The 20878-nt window shown below is 36.5% G+C and overlaps 1 protein-coding gene across 16 annotated transcripts in view; it reads left to right on the top strand.

Moving 5' to 3' along the window:
- The first annotated feature begins 208 nt into the window (after nt 1-208).
- Nucleotides 209-20878, top strand: part of LOC135223541 (ribosome-binding protein 1-like) — a 60826-nt gene continuing 40156 nt past the window's right edge. For 12 of the 16 annotated variants that reach the window (XM_064262038.1, XM_064262037.1, XM_064262034.1 and 9 more), the window contains exons 1-10: nt 209-364; nt 8246-8448; nt 9075-9254; nt 10298-10516; nt 11075-11249; nt 12288-13063; nt 14248-14346; nt 16403-16533; nt 16901-17012; nt 18402-18485. In XM_064262038.1, coding sequence (XP_064118108.1) covers nt 8272-8448; nt 9075-9254; nt 10298-10516; nt 11075-11249; nt 12288-13063; nt 14248-14346; nt 16403-16533; nt 16901-17012; nt 18402-18485 — 1953 coding nt within the window. In that variant the 5' untranslated portion in view covers nt 209-364; nt 8246-8271. The other 4 variants (XM_064262024.1, XM_064262023.1, XM_064262028.1 and 1 more) reach the window with 4 other exon arrangements.

Here is a 20878-nt window from a genome sequence, read left to right as displayed (position 1 = left end):
ACTTGGAAGAATGGATAATGGAGAACTCTTTTATGTATATCACCTATTCTAATATAAAACATTGTTTTCATGGAGAGATTATAACGCTGATAATTTTAAACAAAGTTTTACTTGAAAAATGAGCTGTGATTAAGCTTAAATATTATTATAAAAGAAATAATAAACCTATTTTCCGTCCGTACTCAATCCTCGTTGGCGAATCGAGTCACAGCCAATGAGGAGCCTTTTTACAAAGCCGATGGGCGGCCAGTGCACTGTGTGAGGCAGGGGGAGGGAGCGGCACTCTCTCTCTATGTCTTGTCCTGCCCAATTCCAATTATTAATCGTTCCATGTACTTAATCCTCGTCTACAGTTGTCAGAAAGGTGAGATAAACTCGAGTGGCGACTTTTAGCGAGCACAGAAGGAGCGTTAGGGCGTCAGTCGCCGAAAAAGCGATGGCAATCTGGAATTGAGTCTCCCAGAAACCTCTCTCCTTACCTACCGGTCTGTCTGTCAAAGTCATTTCGCGACGACTTCCAGTGGGCGGGTGTGTGTGCCTGTGTTTCCTCTTTCATGTGGCTCCCGTCGCCGCCAGCAGGCTATTTCCGCTCCGGTAATTATTCGGCCGACCCATAGAACGTCGTTGCTTTTCGTTGGGCCAGGCTTAAACGTCGTAGTTTTCGTAGTGTATATCTATGGCATGTTGGTAAACAATGAACCCGGACACGATTCTGTCGCGCCCCCGGATCTAACGTCGTCTTCTCCCTCCCGTTTTCTGCTTTTCCTGTGAATTTACGCTTTTGTGGGACCTGTGTTCGGTAGACGAAAGGTTTTGCCAGTGTTGAAGCGTGGTCTCGTGTTCATTACGTTGTCGTGTGGTAGCCTACGACACCCCAGACAGACGAGGCCTCGGGCAGGTTGACCTCTCTCCAGCCTTTACGGAGGTCAGTGTTTCAGAATCGGTTCAAGACTCGGTTTTTGTGCGAGTAGTACCTAGATTTCGTGAAATTTGTGTGTATTTTACCACTGGCATAGCCTGATGATGTCTGTGGCCATGTGTAGGTTAGTGTGGGCTCCTAATAATCTATTACCTGACCCTAGATAGCTAGGATAGGTCAGGGCATCCTGTTAGGTGTTCAGTACTGCCTTCAGTATATGGTTTTTGTGTTGGGTAGGGCTCCGTAGGCTGAAGATTTCACGTCCTAATTTATTGTTCTGTAGCATAGGGTAGAACACCACTGTGCGGCCACCTGTATGGTAGCGCAGCCACTTTCCTAGAAAACAAATTTTAGCACTGCCAGTAAGCAAAGTTACAGGTTATTCACAAGCCCACCTCCGTGAAAGCAACACCTCTACTTTCCCCTCGAAGTAAGTGTTTTTTCCCAAGTAAGAAATTGAGGCCATAATTTCCTAATAAGCAGAAGTTAATGAAAGTCTAGCCAAGGGCAGTGTTAATTTGCCTCCATGACGCTTTCGAATTTTTACTTAAAACACCTGACATATAGAAGATTGACGCCATCTCGATGTTGGCAGAGTCACTTGTGTAAACAGATTTCCCATTTCCTGCGCTAAATCCGCATACCACTCTTACCCATAAATGCTGGGACACTTTTTTCACGACAGTCTTAAACGACGATGGTGTTTATGCTTGCAGCCAGGAAAACATGGCGATTGTTCGGGAAGAAGAAGAGTGCGCTACATAACATTAAAATAGTTAGTTAAACCCCAGAATAAGGTTATGAATTGCATAATTTATTACGTATTCAAGATAATTCATTGGAAAATATTCATTGTTGTAAAAGTAACCTGATTCCTGACATAAGTTTCATCGGTTTTGCTGTGAAAATTAGCTATGATGTGTTTGTGCTTTCCTATTTTTTTTTTTATCACTTGCCAATTGATTTGTGTTTACCCTCCAAACTTGATTTAAAACTTATGCAAAACCGTGTAAGTAAGTGAATTTAGTGTTTGTAATATATATACATGAATATTAGGGCAATTTTATGATTATTGCATTACGTACTATGATCTCAAATTCTTGGAAACACTTTGTAAAGGCATCGGTGTATGTGTCAAGTTCCACTAAATTGGCAACGATGACTTGCTATTCCTAGCACACATTAAAGGTTTCATATGTTTCAGCTGGACAATTATTAAAGATTAAAAACAAATTATTTCAGCCATACAATTATTGAACTTTAAAAAGAAAGTCAAAATGGTAATATAGACTTAAATAAATGGAAAGTGCTAGTAAAAAAATATAAATTTTTTGTCATGAACAATTCATTAAACTGTCGTATGCTTGACTCATGGATTCTGGCTGCCAGACGTACAAGGCTGAAAAATTATTCCCGCCATGGCTTTGCTGTTCATGTATTTAGATTGGAATTTGGAGTGAATTAAGAACGAAATGTGTATAATTACAATCAAATAAGCACTATGGAGTTTGTTGTGATGTCAGTAAGGATAAAACCACCGATAACAAGGTAAAAATGCATCTCGGTTCAAAACATGACCCCGGGAATATAGGCATCAAAATTTTGTTTTATTGTGCTGATTACAACTACAATCTTGAGTAATATCAATAGATGTTTCATATATGCACGAATATTGTTCAAATGAGCGCTGGGAAGGACGTGGCTGCGACTGTAGAACCGAATTGGGTATTTCTACAGAAGCAGTCCGCACGGACTTCAAGGAACGTAACCGCGGATACAACATCCACTAGGGATTGGGGCGTCCAATGTATTTCGCCGGGTTCAGTACTGGCCCCTGGGGATAATTACAGTCGTCCGAATAAATATTACTTAAAATTCTTGTTCAGTAGGTAAAACTGCATAGAAAAACCGCAATTGCCATAGTCTAGGCCGCCACGGATAAGTACCCTAGATCTACCCCGAATTGCACTCACAACCATACCATGCCATATTGGATTTAAAAAACTGCCTTAAACACTTAATTTATGAAGACTTCACATGCTTATTTTACTTCACATGGCAGTTTCATATATCTCATTTTGTTGAAGAAACTTCAACCTTTTGAATGGTATGCTTAAATATTGAATTGTATTGTTGTTTCACCAATTAGATATCGAGTGAAAAGTGGCCCATTTTTCCAATCAAATGGCCGCACAGCGGTGTTTTCTCAAGTTATATTTTCTGAAATCCATTTCTTGGCACAGTATAGCCTAGCTTGCTGCTCTGAAGCAGAGTAGGTTCCTTAAAAGGTCAAATGGTAATCCTAAGCCCTCATTCCTCGGTAAGTAGACTATGGCAGTTGATGTTTTCCTACGTTATTTTACTTACTGAACAAGAATTCAAAGTAATATTTATTCAGACAACTGTAATTAACCCCCAGGGGCCAGTACTAAACACGGCAAAATACATTGGACGCCCCAATCCCTAGTGGAAGTCATATCCGCGGTTATGTTCCTTGCAGTCCGTGCGGAACTATTCTTTAGAATTACCCTGCAAGAAACGTAACCGTGAATACGACATCCACTAGGGATTGGGGGGCCAATGTATTTCGCGTGTTTAGTACTGGCCCTTGCGGGTTAATTACAGTCGTCTGAATAAATATTACTTTAAATTTTTGTTCAGTAAGTAAAATAACGTAGGAAAACGTCAACTGCCTTAGTTTACTTTACTGCGGAATGAGGGCTTAGAATTACCGGTCAAATGATTTGATAGCTCACAGTCCTTCCCAGTTAGTCATCGGCAGTGAATACGGTATACTGTTGGGTAAAGTGTAGATGAGGGGATGGTTAGGTTAAGTTTTGTAAATTATTTTTACCCAAAGAAGTACCTGTTGAGCTGTGGCGTAGGTTACTGAAGTGGAGCCACTGTCAGTCTCATTCATCCAAATGTTGGAGGCTTACTGGTCAGGTGAATAGCCTCTGTACTTTATTTTGCTATCATAGTGGCACTGTGTTGGTGGTCTGAATTTGCAATTGAACTCTGTGGACATTTAAGTATGGATTTAATTGGATTCAAAATCCTACATGATTATATTTAAAAATACTAGAGATATATTAGTCTATATTATTTTTAACTTAAAATTTCTCACTTATCCACATGCTGCGGTACTCAGTTTTGGGGAATGTTATTTGTCTTGGGTGGCATTTGTAAGTAGGTTAAATATACTGTACAGGATGGCATCACTGGCCCCAGTTTTAGATAGAAGGCCCAAAATTTTGCTCCAGTTTCAAGATGATCAAGCTTGTAGATGTTACTGTTATGCAATGAAAGTAGCTTCTGTTGTTTCCAGAACAGATTTGGTGAATGTGGGCAGAATGTTTATTACTGTATTCTAATATCCCTATACAGTAATGAGTTGAAAAATCACTAGAAATTAGTACGTATTGGCATTAGTGAAAAAAGTAGCTAAAGTTGTTTGTAAAAAGGTTACTGAATGAGTCAAATACAGTAGTACCTCAGGATACGAAATTAATCTGTTCCGAAGCGGCCTTCGTAACCTGATTTTTTCGTATCTTGAACCACATTTTACATGTAATGCCTAATCGTTCCAAGCCCTACAACAACACCCCAGTAAATTATATAATAAAGCTAAATTGACCAATAAACAATGAAATACAACAATTTGGACTATTCAATACCTAACTTAAACTACATATATACTACTAATATGTACTACATACCTGTAAATAAAGTGTATTAGTGTACATGGTACAAGAAATATTGTTCTACGTACATACGTAAGAAGTAAAATGTGGAACCTTACTTTTCAAGTGAGGCGATCTACGAAAGTGGCGACAGAGGAGGACAAATGGCAGAAAACATTAACGCTAAATTTACGAAATCTTAAAAAATGACAGAAAGCATTAACACTAAACTCTACGAAACACATTAACAAATGGCAGAAAACATTAACACTTCATGATTATCTCCATCTTCGTTCAACACTTCATGATTATCTCCATCTTCGTTCTCCATAGAAAGCATCCTGTTCTTTCTGTGAACTTCAGCAACATTCGTGGGACCCATGGCTAATAATGTAAGTAATTAAGTTCACACACAACACGATAAAGTAACTTACAGTACAACGAAAGCGAAATCACTAACACGAATTTATGTTAACAAATAAAATACGTATAGGTGAACGAACGAATTCCAGTGTTTACAATAGAACTGCTGCAATAAATGGTCAAGGAATGCCTTTACGTAAAGGCATGATGCTGACCAATAGGAGAGTAGGATCTTATGGCAGTGACTAGCATCAGGAACCAATGGGAGAGCGGGAGGATGGTGGAGAGTCTACTCAGTTGACGGCGGCGCACGAGTTTTAAAATTGTTCTCAGTGATCGGGGCGAATCTCGGGACTTTAGCACTGTAACACCCTTTCGTAACCTGAATTATTTTCATATGCAGAGGCAAAAAAATCTTCGTATTTGCTTTCGTAAATTTAATTTTTCGTAAGTAGGGACTTTAGTATGTCGAGGTTCCACTGTATAGTTGTATGATACAGTAATGTTGTCTGCAGTTACAGTTTAAGCTACATAACCCCCTGTAATAGAGGTTAGGATCCAGTTCCTTACCAAGGATTTAAGGTACTATTATTGCATAGTTAAATTTTTTATACCAGGGTCAGGTTTTCAACTTTCTTTTTTCTGTGTATGGGGTGTCAGTTTTTTTTTTGGGGGGGGGGGGAATATGAAATTTTCCATTGCTCCCATACACTTTGTACATCCTGGGTCCCTCTGAACATACAGAAAGCTTGGGGGATATCTGGTGTACTACAGTATGTATTATTCTCTGGTAGACTGGATACATTCTATGAACTTGAAATAAATTAAGGGGTGTATCACTAATATCATGTGTTAAGTGTAAATGGAAAAAAGAACCTGTTGGGCATGAAAACTTTATATTGAAATATTGCAGATCATTATTTAGAGATTTGCTACACTTTCTAATTCAACAAATTGTCTTGACCTCTCATGAGAATTCTCGCAATCTGCTTGATTAAGCTGTAGTTTTGTATACCCTCCAAAGTGAACATTCTTTAGGGTCACATTGGTTAGGTTACTAAATATCCCAGCTTTTCATTCAGTTTGCATTTTCACAGGCCAAGAATCCTGGTTTTCTACTTTGGGCCCCCATATTGTTAGATGAAAAGGCCAGAAATGTTTAAATTAAACAAAACTACGTACCTGAAAATTGTAAGCACCAGTTGTAGAATGAATGATTTTGTGACTTATTTACTTGGAGCATTGAAGTAAACCTCTCTCCCTTAGTTTGATGGAGTTATCTATGAAAGCCTTTAGCAGCAGCAATGATGGAAAAATTCTTTCAGATAACATTAGCTACTAAAAATTAAGTATTTTTGTAGTAAGTAGATTCTGACATAATCATTCAGAAAGTTGGCTAAGTATGAACATGAAATGATATGGCTGGTAATTTGGTGGCAACAAATGCAATGCCAGCTGCAAGTGATGTGCTGCCTACTTGAAGGTGATATCATGTATAGTACTTTTGTGTAGTACAGTAATTAACAAGTAAGCAGTTGTCAGTTTCCCCATTTGCTCTTTCTGCTTTCAAGGTCACTGTAAGTTCTTACGAGTTTGTCTTTCGAGGTAAGTATCGCTAGGAAAAATACAAATTACCAAGAATTTGTGATATTTTGAGAATACTCGCTAGAAACAAGCAATTGCTAATTGAATTTGAGTGTGCAGTTCATGTACTGTTCACTTGCGTAATCAGTTGAGTCTATTCAAAATGTGTTTAATCAATATAGTGCATACATCTATTTGGCAATTTGGGCTTGTGAATGTGGGGAAGGGTTCCTGTCATTGATAGGGATTTCTCCAAGGTTAAGTTAGTTTCAAAATTCATGGGTGACTAGATAGACATTAAATGGTAGTTTACATGATTAGCCCAGCATAAACAAAATGGAGAATGGCAGATGTGGTCTCTCTCTCTCTCTCTCTCTCTCTCTCTCTCTCTCTCTCTCTCTCTCTCTCTCTCTCTCTCTCTCTCTCTCTCTCTCTCTCTCTCTCTCTCTCTCTCTCCTGAGTACACCATTACATGTACCAGTACAGGTTTGAGTCTGAATTAGTTCATTCTGCTTTGATATAATTATACACTGCACATTAGTTTTGAAAAGTGTGTTTTTTTAAATTGCTTCATACAGTCGTAAGTGAAGTCCCTGTAGGTAGACTGTGCCATCAGTGCATCTTTTTTTGTGTACTGCATTTCCAGCTGTACAAACTCTTTTTCACAGTGTTATGCACTAATTTTCATAAATCAGTGTAAGTGAAGTCAGGTTGCTCTGGGTTGTTATCTTCAGTATATTCTGACTCTTCTGCTGACTGCCAATTTATTTATTTATTTTTATTTTTTTTTATTTTTTTTTTAGTGAATTTCAAATCTCATTCGGAAGTGTAGTTAACTATCTTTCTATGTTGTGGGAAAGGAATATTCTGGTGATAGAAATTCACTCTTGAGGTGGTTCGGAAGTCACATAAAGCTGTTGGTCCTGTTGCTGAATAACCACTGGTTGCATTGTAAAAGCACCATATAAGCAACAAACAAAACTTAAAAAGATGTAATGCTTTCTATTGTATAAAAAAAAAAAAAAAAAATTAGATTTCAGATAGATATTTTATGTATATATAGATGACTGTCTCAAGGAATTAAGCTTAATTAATTTTGCTGATTGAACATTGGCATTCAAAATAACATTTATAATATTTTATGGAGTTTTTTTTTTTTTTACAATGGCATATGAAAGTAGAATTTTTAATGTATTTTCACCTACTTTTTGGTGCTTTTAATTGATTGATTTAATAGTTTATAATATGATGGGACGTGATTTGACCTTTTTTTTATGTTAGGGCACTTCTTTTCTATGATAGAATCCTCAACTAAGAAAACATGGTTCAGACCTGAACACTTAAATCATAGACACTAAATACAACTTGATGCACTGAATGGGATTCACTGAAGGGGAAGTGTCCATTGCTGATAGACAAATAATGAGTTGCACTGTTTATGGAATAAATCTGACAAACCCTTAAGTACAGCCTCAATTTTCAGTGTGTTAGGACCCCTAGAGGATTTCTGAAATAGCAACTGAAAATTAGAGAAGGGTAACACTGAATGTGACCTTGTTCTAAGAGTCTGAAGGGATCATCTCATAACCTCTGTGGTAGCACTGAATGACCACAGGTCCCAGTGCTTAGCCTTTGGCCTAAATCCTATCTCCTATATTCCAGTCCGTAACCTTTGTTGTTTTTTTTTCCTCCTCAGGTATTGGCTTTTTAGCATAGTGCACAATGGACGTTTTTGTGCTTGGTGGGGTAGTGCTGGTGTTGACAGTGGTTGTCTACATCCTAGCAACCCTTGGCACAAAGGAAACCCCTTTTGAAATAGCTCTGGCAGAACAGCGCCAGAAGAGAGAGCAAGAAAATGCACCTGTTAAATCAGAAAAGCAAATAAAATACAGACCCAAGGTATGTTGAGTTTTTGTTTGATTTGGAGAAGTGGTGGTGTTAATCATGTTGGAAGACATTTTCAGTCAATTTGTGAAATACATTTTTTATACAGCATATTACTTAATGCACTTGCATAACACAAGTCATGAAGCTTAATTGCAAAAAGTTTGACGGTTGGAAGCTGAAAGAATATATACATGCCGTGCTTTTATAACAAACACAACAGTCCATCTGAAGAAAAATGAGGTGGATATTGATTATGGTAATGTTTGTTGGTTTTCAAAATGAGTTATTACAGTGGTTGTTAGTTATGTATCGGGAAACCCCATGTTAAGTTCATCGAGCTTAAATTAAACAGTTGTTTATGTAAATGAGTGATTAGAGTAAAAATGACGGGTATGAGCTTTTTTTTAATAAATCTAAGAACACCCTTTCTGAATAGAAAGTAGTTTTATTTCTCTCTCTCTCTCTCTCTCTCTCTCTCTCTCTCTCTCTCTCTCTCCTCTCTCTCTCTCTCTCTCTCTCTCTCTCTCTCTCTCTCTCTCTCTCTCTCTCCAAGGAAGTCATGTAAGCTGATATTACATGTCAAAAATTCTGTCTGCAACAGTATTCAAAATAATAAATTGTTTTTTTCCTTTTATCAGCCAAAGAAGCCAAAAGTTAGGAAAGAGGCTGATCCAGAGCCGTCAGTAAAGCCTGCAGTGGCCCCAGTTGTCGCACCAGAACCCGAACCAGAGCCTGAACCAGAGATCAAGGAACCAACACCTACACCTACTCCTCCACCCTCTATAGTAGAACCACAACCATCACCTCAACCCCCACAGGTACAAGCTTGCTATATTTATACGATCTTTATTTCATGACCCTTTGTAGTGATGCAAAAACTGTCGCTTGTTCCCTTTATGTTTTCATTTGGTTAGCACACTTGTATTATTGTTGGTGAGGGGTTGTCATTAATTCAGTATCCTATAAATTATGGTTCAGGGTTTTGCCTTGGCAACAAAATTGCCATTGCCATTGCCATAGTCATATCTATGAGTCCAGGGTAGGCAGAAGAGTAGTTCTACTAATATTCAGGTGGAATAGTGAAGTTGAGTCAGATTTGGTTTCAGGTGATTATAGTGAGAATTGGTAACCAAGTTCATCTAGATACAGTTTTTTATATTTGCGAGTTTTTTGTGTTTGTGTTTAATGAAAATAAATGCTTTCAGAGTTTCCATACAATGATTCATGGTTTCAGGGGTTTTGTTCAATAATTTATCAGTGTTAACAGGAAAAAAGAAAGATTTTGAGTCATCAGTTTTTTTTTCATTGAATAATATATTTATAGTTGAATTTGGAGGTTTTGAAGTGTAGTAGAAAGTGGAGTGTTGAAGGTAACAAACTAACAAGTTATTATAAAACCTACAAGGTTTTACAATAAACTTTAGTTCACATTGATAGGAAATAGTTCACATTGATTGTATTTTCGTAGATGTTTACCTTTACCTGTGTATGTATCTGCCTGTATTTACCTTTTTATTTTTTCTAAAGATTGAGGTGTATGCCCAGTTTGTTATATTGTTGCTGTGCAAGTTACCATAATGGTTGAAAACCACGCTAGTAGTCAGTCATTCTATGCTTCTTAAATTGCCTAACATGTGCTTGGTGAAAACTGTTTGGAAGAAAGACCATAATTTTTTTTATAGCTGTTCATAAATTCCTCATTGACATAAGATTAAAGATTAGTGACTCAAGAATAGTGCTGAAGGACCATCAGGTGGTTGAATTTGATGATTTTATGATAAATTGTCTGTGTATGGATACTTGTACTTTCAGTGTGTCTTAGGAAGTTAGCATATAGATCTCTAAAAAGGGTTCTTTACAGGATAAGAAGAAGGACAAGAAAAAGAAAAAAGATGAAAAGAAGGCTAAGGACGTCCCTGCTCCTGAAGCTAAGACTACTGCTAGCAAGGAGCAACAGGTGCAAGAGAAGGTTGAAGAGGTCATTGTTTCCAAAGCCGAGGCACCAAAATCAGAGTCTAAAAAACCAGAGGCCGCTCCCGAACCTTCCCCATTGCCTCAGGCTAAAGAATCTAAGAAAGAGGTTAGAAATGGAAGATTTTTTTCACAAGGCTTATTCCTTATTTTCATTACTTCTAGGAACTGCCTCGCAATATGTCGATGTATGTTACATTTCAAGCAGCCTTTTTCAAGAACTATTACAGTGTACCATACTTTGTGAATTTCCAAGCCAGACTTTCTATTCATAAGCCATAGTTTTATTTAATTGCTAGACATTGAAATGAGCTGACTTTTGATACTGGGAGACCAGTTTTTAAGATTTCGTTCTTTTCTTTGTGTGCACCTCACACAGTGGACTGTATGCATTACTTAAAGTTCTTTGCATCCTCCCTTTGGCCCCTATCTGAGCTCATTTTATTTCTTTTACTGTGCCTCCCTTCAAATTCTCTTAATTTCATTTTATTATCCACCCTCTCCTAACAAGTGTTTCATAGTGCAACAGTGAGGTTTTCTTTTGTTACCCCTTCAAAACTTTCTACTCTGTTTCCCTTGCAGTGCTGAATGGCCACTTAGATCCCAGTACTAGGCCTTTGGCCTAATTTGTATGTACTGTATATTCAGTTAATTCTTTGCCTTGCAGGTAGAGGCACCTGTTAAACGGCAGCAGATTGAGATCATTGAGACTGTCGAAAGCCAGGTTGTCCAGAATGCATCATCTGCTGCTCCTGCTGTTCCAGCTGCTACCACTGGCAAAGTAACTCCCACCCAAGAGAAGAAAGAAAAGAAGAAAAAGGAGAAGGCTACTGCTGCTTCCAGTGAGTCATATTTTAAAAGGCTTTGTCTTGATTGTGGCTGCTTTGTAGTAAATTAGTTACCCTGATGCTGGGGAGCCATAGGTATTAGCCAAATGGAAGTGACAAGAACAAAACGGCCATTTACTTGAAATTCAAGATTGAAGGAACCTGGTGTTTATTTGAAAGAAGTAACAGAGGGTAATAGGAATTAATTAGAGATCAGTTATAGAAAAGAAAAAGCACATTAATGAATACATGGATAGAAATATAATTGGATTATTAAAATATGTACATGGAGAATTGTTTAGGGCAGTAATGCATTGTATCTTCACTTGAACTTTTTAGGTTCTAATTGCACATCATCTTCAGGAAGACTTACTGGTAGTAGTATTAATAAAGGAGATCAACAAGACCTGGATTGCTTGTTTGGATCCATAAGGCACTTCTGGAGGAATTGATCTGAAATGCTAGAAACATTGGGGCAAGCAAGGGTAACATTAGGAATCTAGACGGGGAGAGACGAAAGGGAATGAATGAAAATTAAAAGTGGGAAGCAGTGCAGTTTGGGTCTAAGAAAAAAATGTTACAAGGAAACCTTAGTACTTTACTGTCTGGTTTGTCACTTGAGGCTGGAGTGTAATGGGATTGTTTTGCAGTTTACGAAGTAAGAGAGATGGAAAATAAAGTGTTCTTGAAGTTACAGCGGCTTTCAACATAAGGTGACAATGTATGATTAGAATAGTAACAAAGGAGGATGTTGAAAATAAATAGGAAGGCTCCAAAGAGTGTGGATAAGGCATACAAATATGGAAATCTAGATGAGATGGAAATTTAAGCAACCAGTGCAGAGGATAGTATCTAGTCCCATAAAGGTTACATTATGAATTATCAACATTTAAAAGTGAAGCTTAATTTTTATGTATTGTCTTGTAATGCCATGTTAGAGATACAAAGAGAATAGATTAGACTTTTAAGATACTTATTTTCAACATAACACTATTATCAATGTGTTGTATGTCTAAAAGTTGAAGTTGATTAATCATTTACCTTTGATTTCAGCTCAGGGTGATATGAAGCTTGTGTCATTGCTCCAGCAGTCTGCTCTCAGTGGAAACATGATTCAGTTGATGATTGACATTTTATTGGATAAACAGCAGCAGAATAACGATGGAGGGGAATGGGTTGAGAAGGGCAAAGTTGATCCCCTCACCCAGATGCGTAAGCAGTTGGAAGAGGTACAGGCTCGCCTGCAGGATAAGGATGAGGCCCACAAAGCTCTCACTGCTAAGATATCTGACTTGCGTTCTGAGCTGAACGGTGAGCGGTCCCGTGCTATCAAACTGAAGAGTCAGCTCGATGACACCATTGCCAACCACACTCGTCAGCAGGAGATAGCTGCCAGCAATGCCGTGACAGCCCAAACAGCTAAGCTGAACGAGTTACGTAAAGAACTGGAGCAGGAATATAAGACCAAATTGGATCAGCAACAGCAGATCCTTGAACAATTGAAGAGTAACACCAATGAGGCTGAGATAGCAAAATTGCATGCATCCTTGAGCGATGCAGAATTGCAGGCAAATGTTGCTCGGCAGAAGTCAGAGGAACTGAGGCTGAATTTTGAAGAACACAACAGGAAACTGGAAGAGAAGTTAGCAGCTGAAGAAGTAAATAAAAATGCTCAGTTGTCTGAGCTTCATACACAATTGGCAAACACTGATGCTGCACGCGCCAAGGCTTTGGCCGAAGCATCAGCTATAGCTGCAGAGCGTGATGGTCTTATAGTGCAGCTCTCTAGTGAAAATAGTAAATATGCACAATTACAGCACAAGATGCAGGTAAGAGTTTGTCATGTCCAGGCTTTTGGGGTGTCCAAATATGGGTGATAATTTCCAGTGTTTCAGTGATATACTGTCTGTGGGCTCTACTTTTTTTTCAGAAAAAATTTCAATAGGTTCAACTCATTCAGGAAAAACCTTTCATTTTCTTGAGATGCAAATGTTTAATATTAAGTACACACGCTTGCACACATTATCTTAGTAGTATGTATTCTCAATATGATCATCACACATTCATGATAATCCCTCTTGTTTATTTTGTACATGGCATTTTTTGTCTTCAAGTGAATGTGTGCAATTAGCTGCATTTTAAATCTATTGCCTCTGTATGATAGGCCAGGAAACAGGATAGTAATTTAACTAGGGACATATAAGCACTACTTTATTGCAACTTGTGAAATAGGAAGTTAGTACAGTCATCAGTTTAGGAAATACATTGACATTTCTTTCTTGTGGTGGTTTTCCACATCAGAGAGGTCAAGGAAATGGTCCTTTTTAAAACATGAGCATATTTTTTTTTTTGAGACTGTGGTTGTAATTAAAGAATTTTTTGTGTAAGTGGCTTTGCAAATTTGGTTCGTTTGAACAATTGGTTGGCTAAAATACAAGATTTAGAAACAACTTGCTCTTCATGTGAATGAAATGCTGAATCTAAAAATTCATTCAACCTATTAGAGTGAGGGAAATTCCACAGCTGGAAAATTCATTTAGATGAAAATTGTGTGCGTAACACAGGATGTTTTTTCGTATTCCTATGTTGCGTTGGTCTTGACAGGAGAATTTTGATAGAGAAGCTGCTTATTTAAATGGGTATAGTTATATTTTCATTATTCTAGTCTTATTTTAATGTGAACTTGGACTATCCTGCTAAGCATAAGTTAGCATTATATATTTATAATGTAACACAAATACTACAGGATTATCTGAAGATGTCTTTTGTAGCATATCAGGCACCCTGGAGAAAGCTTGTTATGAAAGGATCCTATGGGTATACAGTGCAGAAGGTAATTTATTTAGTGATAATGATGGTTGGAAGTCTATGCTGGACTTTTGTTAGGACAGAGTGACACTTCATAATGTTATCGTACAAGCTTTAGGCCAGATTAGCTTGCATCATCTTCGTAATATTGATGGTCAAGGTTGGAGGAACTGAGTGACCCCAAGGTCTTGTGTAATTCTAACAGGAAACCTTGCGTGAGAAATCAGAAGTTGATTCCAGACTTATTCAAGTGGAGTCTGATCTTAGTAGTGTTCGACAAGTGGTGTTAGATCAAACTAATCAGGTGAGTTTGTCTAGTTGCAGATTCGCTTAATCCTGAGAATGTAGCCAATTTTTTTTTAGTTATGATTATCATAGGGTCGAATCAATATACAGTAATTTCTGTGCTACTTATTAACACAAAGTTTGTTCATTAATCCTGTGAATGTTGTATGTGATTTTACTGATTTTGTACAATAGTTCTAATCCCGTGTTAGTTGACATGAATGTTTGTTGTAGTCTTCCCTATTATATGACCAATAACCTTCCAACTAACATTTTAAACTTGCATGACTTGTCAGTTTGTTGAAGTTTACCTCCTTGGGAAACTTTTTTTGTTTTCTAACCAGGACGAAATCTAGATTGTGATGTGTGATTAGTTGAGAATGAAGTTGTGTGATGTTTGTTTAGACTGACTGGTTGCCTGGAGAGCATGGAGTTGACTGCTACCACTAGTAATAGCTGTTTGAATTTACTGGTAATTGATGCACATGTATTTTGTTTGCTTTTAATCCACCAGCTTTGCTGTTTTCTTGTTTTAGTTGACACATCACACGACGTAGCATTTGATTAGCATTTCATTTTTCATAACGAGTAGTGCTCACATTTCATGATTACATATTAGGAAATAAACGTGCCTCTTGTAATTCTCTTTAGTTTTGATCAGTGGCAGTGGTCCTTCCCTTTGAGTGTCCACTTCATTTTTAATGCTTAATGTTATTCTATGCTACTCATCTAAGTTAATGTGGATACCTATTGTCTTTTCAGTTGTTTGTTTGCATTTTTATGGAAGAGAAAACAACTTTAAATTCCATCTTGAGCATTTGTTAGATTGAAAGAGATTTTTTCTCTCATTTGATAATGACATAGTGGACTGTCACTGCCTCCTGTGTTAATCATCTTTTAAGAATTTATGCCAGTCTTGTAAATGAAAAATAATACCTTGGGCAACAACTAATTGTCTTTATGCTCAAATTAACAAACTCTTCTTGGACAAGTTAGATAGGTTAACATAAGCTTTTGCTAATGCATGTTTTTCCCTTTAGGCTACTAAAGATTTTCAACTTGGTAAAAGTTTAAAAAGTTTGGGGAATTTTTCAAGCTTGCATTTAGTTGCGTTTGCCTTTCTCAAAGTTTTCATTCTTGAAAATAAAACCAAACCTAATTACATTAAATACAGTCACTGTCGTTAAGCACTACATATTTGTCCATTTTTCTTTATTAGGAATTGCTTGCAGTTGTTTTGAAAGCTAAAGTATAGCATTTTACAGTGCTTGCATATTTTTTTCAGTGTGCACTTGTGCTTTTGTAAGCCCTTACTTTACTAATTACTGTTTGTTGGATTTTTTCTTTAATTTCTGTACCATATTCACTAATGAACGAAAAGAACTGAGTATTGGACAAATATAATTTTAAATCTGGCTTGTGCCAGTGATGAAATCATTCATGATGACTGATCTTCTGTACTTTGATGTCAGTTCATTGGTATTGTGGTTGGTGCATATTGCTTATTTGATTCCAGGGGATAATAGAGTTCTTAGTCATATCTACATGACTGATTTTAGTCAAGTTTTCATAAGAAATGGTCAGCAATAATTTTGCTGCTGTTATTTTTAGATGCAATTATTTTCATGGCTAAAAGATAATGAAACTCATTGTGCAGGAGCCCAGTGCACAAAAATTCAGCGCTAGCAGTCATTTCAATATATTTAAATCTAGGTGTTATCTGGAATTTCCTTCTGATAGATTTAAGCCAAGTTAGCTTTCTGTGCGGCTATGACTGACCGAAGGATTTTATTACCTGGGGGGGAGGGGGGCAGTAAAATGAGAATAATTCACCATTAAAAGTTGCCTGTGCTTTATGGCAACCTAGACTACTGAGCATCAGACAGTGAGCTAAAGGACCACTAAAATTATCAAGTAGGCTAATTTAGGGTTGCTAATCAACCGGTATATTGAAGTTTACCACTTCATGATTGCTAATCAAACAGTATATTGCACTGCATATTTGTTGATATTCTGTTAGAATCTGGTTTATAGCTCTGCAAATGATACTGAATTACATTTTTTTTGTATTGCAGATTGAGCGTTTAAAGGAGGAGAAGGAATCGCTAGCGTCGCAAAGTGTCCGTCCAGCAGCTGAGGGTCAGGAAAATGGCGATGTACATGCAGAGCAAAGTGTCGCCACTGACACAACACATTTAGAATCCCTGTAAGATGTTTTCTGTTCTAGAGGGTTTCACTTGGACCATTTCTAATGTTAACTATATTGAAAACTTGAGGTGTTTTCATAGTTTCTACACAGCTGTTTTCTTTAAGAAAATTGAATTTCTCACATGTAGGTTCATTGGCTCCAGCTTCATTGCTATCCTTAACCTTTCAGTCATCTATAACTCATGATTGTTTTAGATCAACCAGTGGTTAGTATTTGTATCTTGAATGTGTAAATGTAGGTTTTCGGGTTATTTGCTATTGAGTTTCTCTTAAGGAGGTTTATTCAGTCTTTTACAGTTGTGGAAATATTCTCCACTTTTTTTTATTGAAAATCATGATCCAATTCAAATTTTTTTCTGTTACAGAGTGAAAGAAAAAGATAGTTTAATAGAACAGCACGTATCTGAAGTTAAAAACCTAAATAAAGAGATATCAAGATTAAAAGAAGATCTGGAGGGCCAGAAGACCAAGAACAATGTGAGTACAGACCTGTAATCACTTCCACTGATCATTGTTGCTTCTCTCCCCACCTTTGTCTTAGATGTTGATTTGCCTGTATTTTTAACAGATGCTGCATTGTGCATGGTTTAATTTTCCCATTTGTTTCTTTCTAGATTTTAATTCTTGTAAAGTTGTATGAATTTTAAAAGTAAAGTTCTTAAGATTTTGGAAAATCTGTAGAGAGTACAGTATATTTGTTTCATTGTAAAAGTGTCTAGTATTTTACTACGTACTTAGCACTATAATCAATATTTTTTTTTTACTTGAATTACCTTAGAAATAGATCATTTCATTTCATCTTTACACAAATTTAACAATTTAAGGTAAATTTAACTTTGAGTATTATAGTAGTGGAAGAGTCATGGATTTGGAAACATTTCGTCTCCTAGCCACCTGTACAACATATTGTAACCTACTCTTTTTGTAGTCAAATACAGTATTTAAAAAAAGTTTCCTAACCTTCATCTTTGTAAAGCCATGATATAAAAGATTAGTTTTGGTAATTAAAAAATGCTATTGGCATGCTGCACAAAATCATTAGTATTTATATCACAGTAGGTAATGGCAAGAGGGAATCCACTGGTCTCCAATTGGGTAAAAGAGAGATTACCATTGTATTGAGCTGAACACCCATTTTTTTTTACTCCTATTCTATCCTCTGTGTATCTGGTGGTATTTGTTGAGAATGTTGCTTGAGTCTATGCCCTGTTGCAGTGAAGAAGCCCTTTACAGTATTTTTCTTTTGGAGAGTTCAATAGTAATGGTGGTAGGAACCAGACAATTTAGTAAGGGGTTCTTAATTGTATGTCAGTACTGTAAGCTATAGGATCTGTGACTCTCCGAATTGTAATTTCGTAAGCTTTTGTGACTTGTTACGTATCGCACATAGTTTCCGAACGTTATGTGGGCGAAATTGGTTTTCTACAGTATTGCTGGTGAGTGAAGTAAGGGAATTTTGTTTGTGGAGATTGCTGATTCCTTAAATAAATCCCTTCACCTCCCTGAACCCTTCTTTCTTAATGTGGCTCTTTCTGCTTGTCAATCTTAATTTGAGGAATCCTCCATGGAGACATGGGCTGGTAAGCATGTGTTGAAGTCTTGAAAAAAATGTTTCTCCTAAGGACACATTGACAAAACATAACTGGAATGAATTTCACGTCACCCACACACACGCAGCTTTTATGAATTTCAGCCTAATTCTTTCAGCCATGCTGTTCGTTAAACTTAACTTGATGACTTAACATGAGCTTGATTTTGATTTGGTTTTATTTCTGTTTTGAATAACAAGCATTTCATAATTGTTTTATTTTGAAGAACAGTAGAATGCTAGATTCCCCCAAGTCTAACATTGTGTGTCCCTTGTAGGAGTTACGGGAAAAGAACCACAAAGTCCTGGAGGCCTTAACGAGCACAGAGGAAAAACTGGTGGCTAGACTCAGGCAGGTGGATGTAAGTGCTAAGATGACAGTATTGACTGTAAGGAAGTTTGTCAGGTGTTTTCATTCTGTTGGCTTACATGCAAGCTTTTCAGGTTCGCAATTGAAAAAACTCTCAGGGTTGACACATTAGTTAAATACAGTACTATATTGTCACCAGAATAGTTAAATTTGATAATCCCTATCATAACAAAGGGTACAGAATGACTTGCTTGCTGATGGAGTTACCTAAATAGGTTTTTTCATTTCATTGATTCTTGTTAGATAGTGTATTTGCTTCTGTCCATTCCTAAAGATGTCATTATACTAGAAAGAACATCTTTCATTACTATCTTGTTAGATAGTGTATTTGCTTCTGTTCATTCCTTAAGATGTCATTATACTAAAAAGAACATCTTTCATTATACTAGACCAGCCCGAGAAGAGTCTACTTGAGACTCGGAGGTCTGGAAAAACTAAGCCCTATTAACCCTTAAACGCCGAATGGACGTATTAAACGTCGAGTCAAAATCTCCCCCGATTTCCGAATGGACGTACCATACGTCGGCTCAAAAAAGTTTTTTGTTTTTTTTAAAATTCGCGGAAAATACTTATAGGCCTACCAGCCGAAAACTTTTGAATCGCTTGCCTTGGGGATGCTGGGAGTTTTCACGGATCAAGGCGTTTTTTTGTTTACAATCGTTACGCAGGCGCGCAAGCGCGAATTTCTTTCTTATCGTACTAAAAAGTATCAGTGACACATCTCAAAAATTATTTCGTCACTTTGACATAATTTTTACACCGTTTTAAATTATCCGTTACATGAAGTATTATATATGAAAATGTGCGCAATTTTATTTAAAATACAACAAAAAAATACTCATGATTGTAACTTTTATCAGTTTTGAAATATTTCCATATAAATAACGATAAGTGCCAAAATTTCAACCTTCGGTCAACTTTGACTCTACCGAAATGGTCAAAAAACGCAATTGTAAGCTAAAACGCTTATATTGTAGTATTATTCAACTATTTACCTTCATTTTGCAACAAATTGGAAGTCTAGCACAATATTTCGATTTATGGTGAATTTATGAAAAAACTTTTTCCTTACGTCAGCGCGGTAACTCTTCCGAAAAAAATCATACATGCGATTGTGGTAATGTTTGCACCATTTTAAAATTAGCCGTTACATAAAGTTTTATATATGGAAATATGCGCAATTCCATGTACAATACAACTAAAAACAACCCATGGTTGTAGCTTTCATCAGTTTTGAAATATTTTCATATAAAAAATGATAGGTGACAAATTTTCAACCTTCGGTTAATTTTGACTACCGAAATGGTCGAAAAACGCAATTGTAAGCTAAAACTCTCATATTTTAGTAATATTCAATCATTTACCTTCATTTTGTAACAAATTGGAAGTCTCTAGCACAATATTTCGATTTATGGTGAATTTATGAAAAAAATAACATTTTCCTTACCTCCGCTCGGTAACTCTTCCGAAAAAATTATACGTGCGATTGTGGTAATGTTTGCACCATTTTAAACTAGCCGTTACATAAAGTTTTATATATGAAAATGTGCACAATTTCATGTAGAATACAACGAAAAATAATTGAAGGTTGTAGCTTTTCTCATTTTTGAAATATTTGCATATAAATCCCGATAAATAGAAAAAAACCACGTTCGGTCAACTTTGACTACCGAAATGGTCGAAAAACGCAATTGTAAGCTAAAACTCTTATATTTTAGTAATATTCAATCATTTACCTTCATTTTGCAACAAATTGGAAGTCTCAAGCACAATATTTCGATTTATGGTGAATTTATGAAAAAACTTTCCTTTCCTCCGGGCACGCGGATTCTCCGCCATAAATCTCGAATTGCGTACATCGAATTCTCGGAAAATTTGCTTCGTTTCATATTAGGCATTTCATAGAGTTTTATATATGAAAATGTGCGCAATTTCATGTAAAATAAAAGGAAAAATATTTGAAGGTTGTAGCTTTTCTCATTTTCGGAATATTTGCATATAAATCATGATAAATAGAAAAAAAACCACGTTCGGTCAACTTTGACTCTACCGAAATGATCTAAAAACGCAATTGTAAGCTAAAACTCTTACAGTATCGTAATATTCAATCATTTTTATTCATTTTGAAACAAATTGGAAGTCTCTAGAACAATATTTAGAGTTACGGTGAATTTTTGAAAAAAACATCTTTTTACGTCTGCGCGTTACGAATTCGTACATCATTTTGTGATAATATTTTTCCTGTGTTGCTTTTATTGTTTTACAATGTATTATATATCAAAATGATTGCAATTTAGTGTACAATACAACGAAAAAAAAAGAAACTTGTTAGCTTTTACCGTTTTTTGCACAGCGTGATTTTAATACAATTATGTAGGATTTTTT

The sequence above is a fragment of the Macrobrachium nipponense genome, chromosome 10 (assembly GCF_015104395.2).
Source record: "Macrobrachium nipponense isolate FS-2020 chromosome 10, ASM1510439v2, whole genome shotgun sequence".
In the NCBI taxonomy this organism is placed as follows: domain Eukaryota; kingdom Metazoa; phylum Arthropoda; class Malacostraca; order Decapoda; family Palaemonidae; genus Macrobrachium; species Macrobrachium nipponense.
This window is presented reverse-complemented; position numbering and strand designations above follow the sequence as displayed.